This window comes from Corylus avellana, chromosome ca7, assembly GCF_901000735.1.
Source record: "Corylus avellana chromosome ca7, CavTom2PMs-1.0".
Classification (NCBI taxonomy): domain Eukaryota; kingdom Viridiplantae; phylum Streptophyta; class Magnoliopsida; order Fagales; family Betulaceae; genus Corylus; species Corylus avellana.
Genome location: NC_081547.1, coordinates 25,231,682 through 25,247,742, shown reverse-complemented (window position 1 = coordinate 25,247,742; position 16,061 = coordinate 25,231,682). Strand labels below are relative to the sequence as shown.

The window sequence follows — 16,061 nt, the reverse complement described above, 5'->3', positions numbered from 1 at the left end:
TATTTATTTATTATTTTTTTCTTCCATTCTTTCTTGTACTCTCTTTCCTCCTCTTTCTTTCACTCTCTCCCACACAAAATAATTTTTAAAGAAAATAAAAAGTAGAATAAAGAATTTGTTAGAGTGTATGAAAAAATGAGTAGTTAAATTAAAAATTTATACTTTTTCGATAGCTATTTTGTTTATTTCTACTAGAGATACTCTTACAAGTTGTGACTTATGAGCACATTATTACCATTAGTGATTTTTTCAAATTTTAGTTAAATTTTGATTTTTTTTTTTTAATTTTTTTTTTAGAACCAAAAACTCACTCACCAGCCATTGCCACCTCTCTCTCTCTCTCTTAGGCTTCAAAATAAAAGCTTCATCCGGCATTTTCATTAATTTTGTGTTGAATTCATATCTAATTTATATATCATTATCTGTCCTTATTAACCATCCGGTAAACTGCCATATAAGTTTGCTCGGTGGTGTTCCTTGCGTGTTTACACCTGCTCAATAAAATATTCCATGGACATTAATTGCAGCCAGCAACATAAATTTTCTTTTAAAAAAAGACCAATATAGGAGCTTAGCTGCTTGAGGGCTACTCAAAAAATAATTGTAGCTAGCAATGGACAAAACCCCATCGCCATATATATATATCGTCTTCATGCATGTAGGGACATTTAAGCAGTGAAATACAATAGTGCATTAAAAACAAAATAGATTTTTGGGGATAGAATTTGCAATGGGAGGCCCCCCCCCAAAATTCCAATTGACAAGAGTCGTCGTGATGGATCAATTCGGGATAAACAAATATTGCTTTGATTGATATTTGATAATGACACAACACCTTATCACGGATATGGTTTATACGTTGATAGCTATATTATTTTAATTTTTTTAAAAAAAGGTGTGACAGTATTGATATATATTATTTATAGTATTAAATATTTCAACTTTATATTTTAACGATAAACCAATTTACATCTTGGTGTACGTGTACTGTGTAGGACAACTGTGAGTGAGAGTGACAGTGTCAATTATGATAAACTGGCTTTGTTTTCTTAATGCTTTTTAGATTGTTTTTAAGTGTTGTGATATAGTTTACTTAATGCTTTTTAGATTGTTTTTAAGTGTTGTGATACATATATATAGTGAGAATAGTTTTGATCGAGTTGTTTATTAATATATTTATTTAATTTTTTTTTTTTAAAAAAAAACAAATGAAAAAAGAAAAATAAATCGTGTTATCAAACAAAATATCATCAAATTCTAATAAAACTATCTTATAACAGCAATCCAGTATACTGTTTTTTGTAATACCTGCATTTACATCTGCATTATGTTTTTTTACCAAACCGCATCGGCGCTGTTATTGTCGTTACTAAATGTGATTATTATCCATTATTTACATATTAGGTGATGAGATTTTTGTGTTTATTTTAGTCTTTTTCGTTTTCTTTGTGTCTTTATTATGGCATATTTTAAAAATATAATTTGGACCGATTTTTAGTGATTTTGGCTTGTTTAAAATTTTTTTCAAGCCCTAATGTTTTGAAAATATATTGATTCCAACAATGTAAACATATACCTCTACCTAATCCAAAACGAGGTTAATTTAGTAAATTTATTGAATATAGTATATATAATTTATGTATACTCCTAATCCACACGATAGTTTAGCTGTTAAAGATGAGGATTAAGCTTCTTTGATGCATGTTTATCTCTTGTAATACGTACATGATTATCCTGCTTTCTATAAATAAAATTAAAAAAACAAAAAAACAAAAAAAACCTTATTATGTTATAGGTAAGATAAATACAATTTCCAAATCACATTATAAACTCTTAGAGAGAGAGAGAGAGAGAAAGAGAGAGAGACAGCTGGGACAGCTGGTGGGTGCATGCATGTCTTCTTGTTGATTACATGATTCATGTCTCTTTATTTATTTACTTATTTTCTTTTTTGTATTTGTGTCCGTCAATGAATGTGTCATTTAACTTGGTAATTAATTGGAATTAGATTTGAATAATGGTATCACATGATTATGCAACTTGGCAGCCAACATGTGGTATTCAAATGGGAAATGATGGTAAAGGGGATATTAATTCAAGATATACCAATCTGATTCCACAAGCGATCGAAGAATCAATATATCAAATTATCAATGCCTACGTACTGTCAACATTAATCAAAGACCATAATATTGTAGAATATATATGCTTGTACATATCAACTTGCCTGTCAACTGAGGTATTATGGGATTCATCCCAACTAGATTTTTATAACACCGTGCAAAACACGTTATCAGATAAAGTTCGAAACTTTCGCCTGTGGACGAACCTTAAACCTAATATTTCATAAGACATTAGAACTAAGTGACTTACCACTTAAGCCAACCCCTATAATTACTCCAAACATTTCCGGTAAGAAAAACTTGGGACGAGTATATACTAGACTTAAAAATAAAGTTAATCTGCCCCATTGTTGGACAGTGATATATGAATGGTACGGTATATGTTAAGTCAATTATCCGGCCTATTATGTTAAATTGGAAGTTTTCATGGTGAAAATTGAAAATATGGATCCAACCTTATCTGTTTTTCAGATCGAAGGTGGACAGCATCTTATCCATCCATTATCCTTGATGCCTAAGGCTTAGGGCAACCCATGTGCATGAACTTGTCATCAAATGGAGAATGTGTTTATAACGTGCAATAGCAAATGCTGTATATTTATTTGCAATCAAGAACTATATATTATATATATTTGTTGCCCACATGAAGCATTTTGGAATAAAAGAAATCAAATCAGAAAAAAATGTGGAGAATAGGAGACGAATTCAAGATATCCAACACAGTGATGAAGCAGACAATAATTGAGGGAGGCAGATGTTGTCCATAAAATAAAGCAACCTAAAACCTGTCCAAGTGGTCCAAGTTGTAATAAACATATGAACATGGATCGGGACATTCATCTTATCATCTTTTATTAAACATTTTGAGAAGATAAGTGTCTCTACTTCGACAAATGTCAATTGTCAAAGGCTCCTATCTCCATAGGAGATGGGTTCATCGTAAGCTTTTGACTTGTGTTGCTCAAAAGATCTGGTATTTAGCTAATTTTGAGAATGGGGTTTATGGAAACTTTCAAGTTATGGGCTTGTAGGTTAGGTTTGAAATATAAATGAGTATTATCCAGAAGAGTAATGTTATACATATTTTCACTTTTCCGCTCTCACTTTCATATATTCTTAGGTGGCATCTATTTTTACCATTAGATTTAGGATTTTGATCTAATGGTGAGAGTGTGAGCCACCTAAGAGTGTGTGAGAGTTGGAGTAAAAAAATAGGAGTTTGTGTGTAGCATTATTCTATCAAGAATACAAGAAGGTGGAATTGAATAACCATTCATATTCATTTGGTTGATGACAATATAAGAATTACCAAATTTCTTAACCGAAATGAAATTCGCTTAGATTTCAACTAACATTTTAAAATACCCTTATAAATGGTTAAGAAAGTTGGTTGTCGAACAGATGTCAGCAGCAACCATTAATTGGTGGTTGAATTAAGGAGTACTTTGGGAAATGTCGCTGGAGGCATGCTGAAAAACTCACCGGAGAACATCGAGGGACGGGCAAAGATTATCGGCGGTAGAGGTAGGTGGCAGAGGCAAGGTTGGCCGGTTCGAGGTGTTGGGAAAGATGGCGGTGGTTGGTTTATGCAGATCTGAAGTGGCTCGAAAACCAGTTAGACTGAGCTCGGAATGGTGTGGGCCAAAGTTTTTTAAAAAAAGAAAGTTTATTTTTTATAAATTTAAAAGCTAAAATATTTTTTTAGTTTTGCCCTTCATACTAAAATTTATGGTTATATCCCTCTCTATAAAAGATAAATCCCATTCACACATCAAATGCTATATATATAGTCTCCAAAACTGGCAAAACATATGTGATTACATTTATCATTAACTCTGGCACTCTGCCCATAAAGATTTATAATTCTTTTTGTTAGATTTATAATTCTAAATGAATAAGGATTCCTAAAATTAAATAAAAAGACTTTTTTAATCCTTTATTTATTTAAATTTGGAAGACATATTGTGGATGTGCATCATTATCGGCTATCAGCCCAAATTATTTTTCAAATTTTAGTTGAAGTATAATCCTAACAGCTGTCAATTGGGTGACCAGTCTTTTTACCAAGTAATCATCAAGAGGGAAAGGGAATGATTGGTCCGTCACTGTTCTTTTTGCCATGCAATTAAATAATCCAGAAGAGATCCCCACCATATACAAGTGTCTCTCAGTCTCTGCCTCCGTCAGAAATCAAATCCAATAAGACACGATTAAATCCTACGGCTGAGACGCAGGTTGAATCCAAGCCTGTTTTGATTGCGCCCACAGGGTACCAATTTAACCCGCACATTCGCATATTTTTCACGGTACGGAGTTCTAGTCATCGTCAACCTGAGAGCGAGAGCGAGAGCGAGCGAGGTGTATAAATAGAAGAGCAGAGCAGAGCAGAGAATACACTGTACGAACAATATTCTTCCCTCTGTTTTTTTTCTTTCTGGTTTTGAAAGCAGAGAGAGCTTTTTTCTTCTTCAGGAGTTTCATTGGATCTTGAATACGAGAAGAAGACAACCCAGAAGAGTTTTTTTTGGTATGAAACTTCCCAAGCTGCCACAACTGCAACTGCGTGTGTTTGTGTGTGTGTGTGTGTGTGAGAAAGAGTCGGACTTTGTTATTTCGTTCTGTTTGGGTGCGGAGAAAACTGAAAATTAGACGAGAGGATTTCATTTCATTCGATTTTCTTTGACTCATTTTATTATCTATTTACCGTAAACAATCGTGTGTCTTGTACGGGCTTGGACAACGTGAAATCAGTCGAAGCCTGAAACTCTAGTATGTTTTCTTTTCCCGCACTTTCTCGGCAACCAAACAGAGCATAAGCGCGAAGCTCCAACTTCAGCTTCAAAATTTCCGGAATATATATTTTCCTATTTAGTTTCTTGCCATTTACGCGTCATATTATCTTCCAGCGCCGGATTTCGCGTAACTTGTAGATTTTCGACGTTCGTTTTTGGTAATTCCGTTCAAAGACACTGCCCAATAAATCAAAAAAAGCGACAATGCAATATGGATTCGAAGCCCAAGACCCCAACACCTTTTGAATTCTTTTCCTTACAAAATTCAACTGGGCTAAGCTCCAATTTAGAAACCCAAAAAGCTCTTCTTTTTTGTTTTGTTGGGTTCTTGAAATTGATTTGGCCTCGAAGGTTATTGAAGTTTGCGACTTTTGCAGAGGGGGCAATTGAAAGAATAAAGAGAGGAAGATGAACAACTCGGTCTCGGATCACAGCTTTTACATTGAGAGTGATGAAGAAGAGGACGTCGAGAAGGAATTCGACAAAGACGAAGGCAACAACAACGATGGAAACGTTTCGGATTACTCCGATTCTTCGGCCGATAACCCGCAGCAGAACAAACCCAGTTCTTATAACACCTCTTGGCCTCAAAGTTACAGGTTTATCTCTCTAATCCCTCTCTCTTCCTCTGTGTTGTGTTCTGTTCCCACTCTGTTTAGCTTCATTGATTTCTTTGCTGTTTAATCATTTCTTTTTGGTTTATTTCAGTCAATATATGGGGTCTTATGTGTCTTCGATTAGCTTTGGCAGTGGTATCTTTTTACTGTTGAAATATGTTTTTGATTAGAACAGATTACCGAGCTTAGAGAAAGAACATAATTTTGGAAATTTCTACAACTTGGAAATTACTGAGCTTCGATTAGCTTCGCTGTTTTCTCTCACCCGTGGGACCACTTGCTCCTCTGTACAAAGTGAGAGTGATTTTTCGAGGCTTGGATATACGATTATGATGTCTTTTGTTTGGTTTTTTTCTTGATGGAGAAATTCTTGGACTGTCTTCTTGTGGGAGATTACTATCAAGCCTATAATAACTCCATAAAGGGTATGGAGGAGGAACATGGGGTGGCTTCAATCAGTTTTTCCAGAAAAGGAAAGGGAGTACTGTAGAAGTACTCTGATGTGCTCACTGGTCTCCCTGTCCGTGATTGTGGGCCAAATAGGCAAAGGTTGAGTAGTTTGATAATTGAATGGTTGGATTACTCTCAAACATAACATCAATCAGTATGCTTCTACATGACCTTGGCTGATATATCTTTTTCTGATTGTTGGATAATGTTGTGGTTGATTTTGGTTACATTCTCTTACATGGGACCTGCAAATGGTACATTAAGAATGATTAGTCTGTTTACAAACTTGAGTTTTGGTGATCATCCAATTTTCTGAGTTCAATCTAGTCAAGCTTCATAAATTTCTATGATATGATGATATTTCACCAGATTTTCCTGCCTTCTTCAAAAATAATTGTAGATTGATAGGGGAGGTAGCTGATGTAGAATCGAAAATTGGTACAGGATTGTTATAATCCACATGAATGTAACAAACTAAATGAAATACTTAAGAAGTGATGAAAGCCCACATTGATTTATGTTGTTGTTCTTATTATGCATTGCATGTATACTCATTTCCACTTTATCAATGTTTCAGGCAGTCTATTGATTTATATAGTAGTGTACCATCTCCAAGCATTGGGTTTCTGGGCACTCCTACATTGTCAAGATTAGGCAGTTCATTTCTTTCCTCATCACTAACAAGAAGACACACTCCAGAAACATTACCATCTGTGACAAAACCGTTGTTAGATGAGCAACAGCAGCAACAGAGACGTAGTTCGCATTCTCTGCTTCCTCCCATTCCAAGAAGACCTTCTATTAGGAAGGGTGAGAAAGCATCAAAGGTTTCACATGAACTCCCACTTTCTCGCCAATGCTCATATGGACAATCTTTGCTAAATGGTAAGTTACCCCCCACCAGAAAGAAAAAAACAAAGGGGAAACTTCACTAAGGACCCTCAAACTTCCACCCGTTTTGAAATACCTCCTGAACTTCAAAATCTCTCAATTTAGTCCTCTGAATTTTCAATTACTCTCAATTTGGACCCTTTCGTTAATTTTAGCCGTTAAAAATTAAAAAAAAAGACCAAAATATCCCTGATTTTTGTTTTTTTAAAAATAAAAAAAAGTTTTAGAAGTTTGAATTTTATACAAAAGTCAGGGGTATAAACGTCATGTGACTTTTAAAATCTGATGGAGGGGTCCAAATTGAAAGCAATTGAAAGTTCAGGGGACTAAATTGAGAGATTTTAAAGTTCAGGAGGGTATTTCAAAACGGGTGGAAGTTTGAGGGTCCTTAGTGAAGTTTCCCCAAAAACAAAAGAAGAGAAGTAGGAACATGCTCATCCTTTCTATTTATTAGTGACATGGTTAGGTTCACATATTGTGAGAGTGTGTGTGTGGGTGCTTTTGTTGGACTGAATCTTTGATAGAGACAAGAAGGCATGACACAAATCTTAATCCTATTAATCTATCCACCAGAACTCCTAAAAACTGCTCTGCAGACTGCAGTTATCAGTAAATTCCCTTTTCCACAGGATTAATGATTATCCACTCGTAAGGACTTCCCTCATCCCTTTCTATATAGGCATCCACCTCCATAGTTGGCTGAGTTGACTGCATTTACATTGAGTTTTAAATTGAACCATGAAAATATAATCAGAGTGCCTTCAAATGTAAATTGAGACATCAACCGTGTTTTACATTGAAATCTATCATTATGTAGCACTATACTGAAATGTCAGTTGTACCCACCACCTACTAAATGATAAGATTAACATCACTTCAACGGACCTAGTTGCACTATGTTTCTATACAGAAGAAACAAAATACATTAAGTGCCAAAGGGAAGATAGGCAGAACCTAAGCCAATGAAGAGCAGCCACCCATGACCGGTTTGAGTTAGTAAATTATCCGTATCAGTTATCCAATCTGTTTGTGTTGCCACTTGCTGTATTAAGATTGCTACAACCATAGAGCATTGATCGTATGTCGTGGTTTCATCCTCAGGGACCACATATGCCAATCATTTAGGAATCTGCCTTCACTGCCTCACATGGCTCAAAATAGAGTTCAAGCTGTCTATCAGTACATCTTTTTATCACAAGTATATCACTTAGAAACAGAAAATGTGACTTCCTTCTAACACTTATGAGACGTATATAGATGCGTCTTATTTCAGCTAATGTGGCCTAAATGTTGCTGCATGTTATTTTGAAGAATAAAATAATTCTTGGATGTGCAGCATCCATAAAAAACCAAAACCTGCCTACAAACATGACAGACATTACTTGTCTATATATATAAATATTTCATTCATATACTGATCTGCCTCTTTGCCTTTGTCTGTAGCTAATTATTATTACTTATCCACTTTCCAACAAACATGACTATATTTCACATGAACTGATGTGTCAGTTCAATCCCTTTTGCACATGGTGCACATGAAAAGATAAACTAACTAACAAGACTATATGCCTGTAAACTTACACGCTCATTAACTGTAAACCTTTATTTAAAACTTCTTTTCTTTCATGTATATATTTGTATATATATCTATGAGTTTACTAAATAAAGGACCATCGACAATAATAAATATTTGTAACTTGTTAGTAATTAAAAACAATGTATTCATATGCGTTTTAAAGGTTTTTTTTTTTTTTTTTTTTTTTTTTAAGTTTTACCCAAGCTTTATAAAAAAATTTCTGATCAATTCCAGTTATGCAGGTATAAATGTTCTATGTGGAGTTGGAATCCTTTCAACTCCTTATGCTGTCAAAGAAGGAGGATGGGCTGGACTCTCTATTTTGTTTATATTTGCAGTGCTTTCTTTTTATACGGGAATCCTCCTGCGCTACTGCTTGGATAGTGAACCTGGGCTTGAGACATATCCAGACATTGGCCAAGCTGCATTTGGTAATGCTGGCCGCATTGCTATCTCGGTACGTCTAGTTGATTATCTTTCTTTTTTTTATTTTATTCTTTTTCTAAAGTTAATTCTCCCAGTGAAAAAAAAAAAAAAAGTATAAATAAAGTTGCAAAGTTTGATGTAATAGCTAGATACTCGTAATATTTTAAAGGCTTCTATTTTCATATTGTCAAAACTTGTTGTCATTTTAATATTCCCTCTACAAGTGGTATATGGCTTGATATCTTGTCTTCTATTCATGGAAGTTTCACTAATTTTATTTATGTGGATATAGCAGATTATAAATAATAAATGATTTAAAGCACTTTGTACAAACTTGACTGGCCACTAACACTGTCCTTCATGCAATTTCTTTTTGGTGGGTGCAGGTAATATTATATGCGGAACTATATGTAAGTATTGCTGGCTTGATTGAGTGTTTTTTTTTTTTTTTTTGTTGTGTAATTGTTCTGGATTTGGATCCCTTGTTATTAGGGAACAACCTAAAGAGGGAGATTGCGGAGCTCACTTGCCCGAACAGGTGGGCCTTGTATCCTCACTCTGAGCAAGTGAGTCTTGTAGACTCCTCTCTGTGAAATTCGGGCAAACTAATAACAGTATCCTCTTCCAATGGCTCCGCCCATAGTTGTTTAGAAAGAACGGAAATGGAAACAGTAAACTATATTACAGGGGGAACAACCATATATTCATGAGCCTGACATCCAAATATTTTTGGTTGAGACCCACTGTATCCTGGGTCCCCATTTTAGAACTTATTGACTGAGCCCTTGTGTTTCTGACCAGTCTGAATGAAATGAGCAAAGACAACATCATTTGACTTCTTTCTTGTGATACCTTATCACCACAGCTCCCATTTGTCTACATGCAGCACATTATTGATGGCTGCTAATATTCTAGGTCTCATTTGATTTTACATCCGAGTCTCTTCACAGACTATCTTATAGTTCTCTTCGCTCTGCTGAGTCCTATAAGTTAGCTAAACAACAGCTAATGGAACTTAACTTTTGGTGGATATCAGTATCACTGCTGTTGCTACAGCATTTGTATAAGAAATTAGCTTAATTTGATTATTTTTGTGCTAAGTTCATGTGAAATTTATTTTTGGATACAAGAGAAAGGAGTAGATATCAATCCTAATTCTGCCCTCATGCTAACATCTTGGAATTTTAGTGCAAAGTAGAGGAGAAAGAAGATTCCAAACCATATTAGTTTGAGCTTAAAATACATCAAGAGCCACCATCAAAGGGGTTTTGCACAAAAATATTTTTCTGAAAATCCTGTTTGACCATAATTAACCCCTTCCATGTGCAAAACAGCTGATTGCTTTATGAAATTACAATCCTTTTCAATTGAAATAGCTATAAATGATCAGAAAGACGGTAATTGGAGTAATCCTTTATGGAGTCAAGGCCTAAAATGACGTAACCAAATGATTGCTTAACCAATAACAGATTTTCCATGATAGGATTATTGACTTTGAATTTTTGGTCTTATGCTCTTTATGCTACATTGAGTACTGAGTTAATAATCTTTTAGGCTCTTCTTTTCAATGTTTACACTTTGGCCAAATAATATCACATCTAATGCTCGTATCCCTGTTACAACCATTATAACCTCATCCTATGCTGTGAGTCTCATGTGATATGGAGGATGTTTCCACTTCCAGTACCAGAACTGCTTAAACTAACATAAAACATTGATGCTTTCTCAAATCAGGATTAGGTGGGAAAAACATTTAAGAATACCTAACTTTTTCCTGAATCATGCGGTTAATATCCTTCTTATTCTCTACTCCTGTACATCTATTTCATTTTGGCAACACATTGAAAATTTCTCCCATGCAGGCTTGTTGCATTGAATATATAATTTTGGAGAGTGACAACTTGTCTTCACTATTTCCAAATGCGCACCTAAGTTTGGGTTCATTCGACTTAAATTCACACATTCTGTTTGCATTGATGACAACCCTTGCTGTTCTTCCTACTGTTTGGCTTCGAGACCTCAGTGTTCTTAGTTATATATCTGGTAGGTAATTCATGCTTTTTGCAAGTCAGGTATAACTACTTTGTGTATCTTTTTCATCATTTTGTAAATCAAGTTGCAATTTGTTTAGTTATTCTTGGCTTATGTGGCTATTGGCGGCATAGTACTAAACTCGCTGATCCATGCACAGTGCACTGTAGGTCTGTAATTGGGTGTTCAGGGAACAAAGAAAGAGGGGAACCATGCTTTGCATTACAATTAACGGAATGTTACAATAATCATGACTGAAGTTATCTGCACTGGGCAGGCTGCAATTTTACACTAGTTAGTTGAATTTTTTCCTCTATTTTACCAAAGGGCATGTTATGAAAATCTAAAATTGAAGTGCAGATGACAAAACTTGTATAGTTAGTGGCTGCTGACAAACAGCTCAATGGTTAATTTGCATCAACACTGTTTCTTTTTTAATTTTATTCTCTTTTCCTATATAAGTCGTTGGTATGCGTTTTAATGCAAAAAGGTATCCTAAATTCCAAATTTATGGTTCTCTTGAAATTCTTGTATAATGCTTTCTCTTCTTCCAGCTGGTGGAGTCGTTGCATCAGTCCTGGTAGTCCTAAGCTTGTTTTGGGCTGGTCTGGTCAATGAAGTTGGCTTCCAAAGCAAAGAGACAACACTGAACCTTGGAACTCTTCCGGTTGCCATTGGTCTCTATGGTTACTGCTACTCAGGACATGCAGTTTTCCCGAATATCTATACTTCAATGGCAAGACGAAACCAATACCCTGCAGTCCTCTTAACATGGTAAAAACTCAAGATTCTTTACTATTCTACCCCTAAGACTCAAAGTTTTCTAATTTCATCAGCCACTGGACCAAGGAATTCATGTGCCTTACTAGCACTTTCTACATCTTGCTTTTATTTTAAAATTTTAAAAATATTTTGATCAAGTCTTGTGGGACCTACAATGTTATGAGAATATTTTAATTGAGTGAACTGTCATATTAATTATCACTAAATAAGAAAAACATTTCACTTGGATAATCCTAGGTGAAGCACAGAGGTGCATCCTGCTGCTACATTTTGTCTTGCTACTTATTATGTACCCTATCTTTCTCTTATAGAAAACCCCGTTATTATAGCCATCCTTAGTTTTATCCACACCTGATTCTGTTGTCTATGCAGCTTTGGTATTTGTACTTTGATGTTTGCTGGGGTTGCTGTTATGGGTTACAAAATGTTTGGAGAATCAACACTGTCGCAGTTCACTCTTAACATGCCCCAGGATTTGGTTGCGACGAAGGTCGCTGTGTGGACTACGGTATGCGTATTAAATTTTCATTATCAAATATCTTAATGAGTTTGCTTTGTTTCTTTTTATCATGCATACATCAGGTTTCATCACCTAGTATTTTTTGAGTGGTAACAGGGGTGTCTTTATTATTGTTTTTAGGGTTAAATACACTTAAGCCCCCAGAACTATCAGTCATTTTCGAAAAAGCGCTACAAACTGATATGTGTGACACTTGAATACATTAAACTACCTTTTTGTGGCAAAAAGTACCCTCCATTAGCATTGAATGTTAGAATGGATGAAAAAAAAATCAAAATTTGGCCAAAATATGCCGCAAATACCCTCACTTTGACCATTGAAAAACCAAATTTACCCTTTATAATTATTAATCAATAAAAAAGACTAGTATTTATAAATTTTTTTTAAAAAAAAAGAAAAAAGAAATGAGTGGTTCGGCAATCCCCTACTTCTTGATTTTTGGTGGGCAATCCACCCTCATCACGAACCACCCCCAGAGGTGTTAGGGGCCACCCCCAGAGTGGTTGTGGGTAGCCTGCGAGCCACCACCATGGAATGGGGTCGCCGATCCTCCCCACACACTGTTGGGTGGTTTGGCCACCCATTGGGTTGTGCTTTTTTTTTTTTTTTTTTTTTTTTTTAATTTCGTCTTTTTACTATTTAGGTTTTATGAAAATATGTGTATTATAGGAAGGCTGACAGAACTACTTTTAACAGTTAATGCTAATGGAGGGCTTATTGGCCACAAAATGATAGTTTGATGTATTCTAGTATCACACTTGTCCATTTGTGAGACTTTTTTAAAAATAGTTTGTAATTCAGAGGACTTAAGCGTATTTAATACTTGTTTTTATTAGGATAAACTACATGTACAATGTACCCCTCTCTACCATATTTTTTGTAATGTCCCCCAGTTTACCATTGGGGTTGCAATGTTCCCTTTCCACGACCAAAAATGCCTTTCATAACATAAAAAAAAAAATTAAAAAATAATAATAATAAAAAAATTAAAAAAAAAACAAAAAAAAAAAAACAGAAAAAGTAAGTCATTTTGTATCTTATGGAGGGTATGTATGTCATTTTGGGTCGCATAAGGGGGATATTGCAAGCCAAATGATAGATTGGGAAAGACATTGCAAAAATTAAAACATTGGAGGGGATATTGCCAAAAAGATGTTAGTTAGGGAGGGGTAAATGTAGTTAACCCTTTTTATTAAGTACACATCGTTTAGTACAACAGAACGTCACTTTAGCAGCATTGTTCCACAGAGCCATTTAAGTTTTTATAAAAGGTTTCTGGTGCTACTGTAGACCTAGGAGAATCATTTTGCAGTAGCTAATTCTAGTTCTTTCAACTGGCAAGTCACGTTGTTCTTCTTGGTTAGTGAACGTTTTAGCTCAGTATGGTATAGGCCTAAATCTTTGATTGTATAAGGTTTCATGCTACCATAATTACACATTCACCAGGTTGTTTTTGGGCTTAATTGTTTGTCCTTGCCCACTTCAAACTTTTAGTGTACAGAGTAATTTCTGCATGTTATGATTCTTGTCTTCAACCATTTAACTTGCAAACTAGTGGCTAAAATTATTTTTGTTGTTCCTTTGCAGGTAGTTAACCCTTTAACCAAATATCCTTTTTCTGATATATGTTGCTAATGCTCAAACAGTCCAGCATGTGTATTTGTTGGTAAGTAGTCTAGCATATCCTTAAAACTCTTCTTAGAAAACAGGGGTAGCCCTTTTCTCTGTCAACAATCTGTTTGGAACAAGAGTTTCAAGAAACTTGTACTTTGATATTCTTTCACTATGGTAAAAAATTAGGAGGGACGGGAAAATATTGGCTAAAGATGAAAAATCCTGCTGATTTCAAATTGAACGTCCAAATCTTTAATTCACTGATACTATATGCATCGCAAGATGTATTGAGGTCACCATTTTTGCCCTAAGCATAATGGACTAGTGTGTTTCTTTATTAGCATTATGCCTCTCTTTTTCAGCTGAAAAGTTCATAAAACTGTGAGTAGACATATGTCCTAAGCCTCATTTTCCTTTCCAGAAACAAACTACAGAAATGACATTAATTTCGGCTCTTTTTAAGATTTGTTAGATATCCATCAAAATTGAGTGACCTATTATATTTTCGTAGCATTTGAAGTTTCAATTCATCATTCCAAGGAGGGCTGTGAAAGAACTTTGACGAAATCACTAAGACATATAACACAAAACAGAAAAGCACCAATCCATTTGATTGGAAATCCAGAGTTCCAAAGTGGTACTCTTTTATCTTCTTTACTTGCTTCTCTTTACGAATAACAACTTCAAGTAAGGCAACATGGACCTTAATTATCTGAAATACTTTAGCGTCTATACTACTCAAGATAAAGAAAGAATGGTTTCTCCTTAATTAGAACCACATATGCGTTAACTATGACGCCCGTTGCGATGAGCTTGGAGGAGTTTATACCAGCAAACCACAGCAAGTCCCATATATATTGTGTCTTCATTAGAACAGCACTGGTGGTGTCTACCTTGCTTGTGGGTCTCGCCATCCCCTTCTTCGGTAAGTCTCTCTCTAAAACTTCTTTATCTATTTGTTTACATTCAAAGAGAATTGTCTTCCATCCTTTATTTGTCTGTTGGCAACTACACAGAAATGAAGAAACAGGTAAAGAAGCAATAAGTTATTGGCCTACTAAATTCTCAGACATCTTTTTTCAAGTGTAGATTCATTTCTGTTGTATTATATGAAACTTGCATGTTCTACTGCTAAACATTCTGCATAATTTCCCAGTGCTACATTATCATTATATTTTCTTTATCTTATTTCAGGTCTGGTAATGTCATTGATTGGATCTTTGCTCACAATGCTTGTAGTAAGTTTTCTTCTACCAATTAAATTTGTCTGCCCTTTCTAGCTGTAGTGACATTGCAGTAAATTGTGTTAATTATATTAAAACTTGTTTCTGTGGCAGACTTTGATACTTCCTTGTGCTTGTTTCCTGAGCATCTTGAGGGGGAAAATAACCCGTTTTCAGGTACATATTCTCACTATACTATACGAATTTCAAAGCGTTTCTAGGCATTACTGACATCTTGCGTATTATATTTTTCGTCTTCTTACTCCTTTTTTGTTTTTTCTTCTCTTTTTTTGTTCTTTTCAGGCAGTACTTTGCAGTATAATTATTACTGTAGGTGTCATATCATCTGCCTTTGGAACATATTCAGCCCTCTCGAAAATTGTTGAGAACTTGAGCCATTGAAGATTTTGAGACAGTTTGATTATGTACTCTAGATTTATATGATCTTATCCATCCTCCATTTCCAATTTTGGGTTTTGTGTCACTCTTTAGCTTCCCTTTGGTGTTCCTATATTTCTCAGTGATATTTTTTGTATTGGTACTGAAAAATTGAGTATAATTCACCCTATGCCTCTTTGTTTTTTCACAAAAAGAATTCTTGTCATCAAGGTCCCTATTTTTTTTTTTTTTCTTTTCTTTTTCTGAGCAAATAATACCACAAAATGAAAACAAGAACAACTAAACAGGAAGAAAAGAGAAAAAGAGCTAATTGGGGGATAGGGTTACAAGGAAGAAGATTCAAATGGAGAATGTTTTCACTTTAACTAGTAGAAGCATCCATGTAGCAAGATGATACAACTAAGAATATTCACATCGGTTTCTTTAAATTTTAATCTAAATTTTATCTAACATGCTACTTTTCTAGTCAAAAAGAAAGATTGTGGTTTTTAGTGAGAGTTAACAACTGTCTAGTTTTGCTTGAAGCATTCACAATAGTTTATGTAAATATATATGCAAAATGGATAGCTAAAACTCACTTTATCTAATTTAGCTAACCACTTTTCAATATTTTCAT

The 16,061-nt window shown here is 34.8% G+C and overlaps 1 protein-coding gene across 2 annotated transcripts; it reads left to right on the top strand.

The window, feature by feature from the left end:
- The first annotated feature begins 4,448 nt into the window (after window positions 1–4,448).
- On the top strand, window positions 4,449–15,654 carry LOC132188179 (amino acid transporter AVT1C). Of its 2 annotated transcripts, XM_059602583.1 has the most exons (13): window positions 4,452–4,650; window positions 5,293–5,514; window positions 6,560–6,867; window positions 8,692–8,906; window positions 9,262–9,285; window positions 10,738–10,918; window positions 11,461–11,680; window positions 12,062–12,197; window positions 13,797–13,820; window positions 14,607–14,748; window positions 15,018–15,061; window positions 15,161–15,223; window positions 15,350–15,654. In XM_059602583.1, the coding sequence occupies exons 2-13, from the start codon at window positions 5,324–5,326 to the stop codon at window positions 15,446–15,448; spliced, it is 1,647 nt and encodes a 548-aa protein (XP_059458566.1). In that variant the 5' UTR covers window positions 4,452–4,650; window positions 5,293–5,323; the 3' UTR covers window positions 15,449–15,654. The 2 variants fall into 2 exon arrangements, with proteins under 2 accessions (XP_059458567.1, XP_059458566.1); XM_059602584.1 differs by lacking the exons at window positions 14,607–14,748; window positions 15,018–15,061; window positions 15,161–15,223; window positions 15,350–15,654 and adding an exon at window positions 14,335–14,605 and having other exon boundaries at window positions 4,449–4,650; window positions 13,797–13,875.
- Window positions 15,655–16,061: the final 407 nt, after the last annotated feature.

Coding starts and splice junctions, on each gene's coding strand:
- LOC132188179 (XM_059602583.1), top strand. CDS start 5,324: ATGAACAACTCGGTCTCGGATCACAGCTTTTACATTGAGAGTGATGAA. Junction 8,907..9,261: donor CTGGCCGCATTGCTATCTCG/GTACGTCTAGTT, acceptor TGGTGGGTGCAG/GTAATATTATATGCGGAACT. Junction 15,224..15,349: donor GGAAAATAACCCGTTTTCAG/GTACATATTCTC, acceptor TGTTCTTTTCAG/GCAGTACTTTGCAGTATAAT.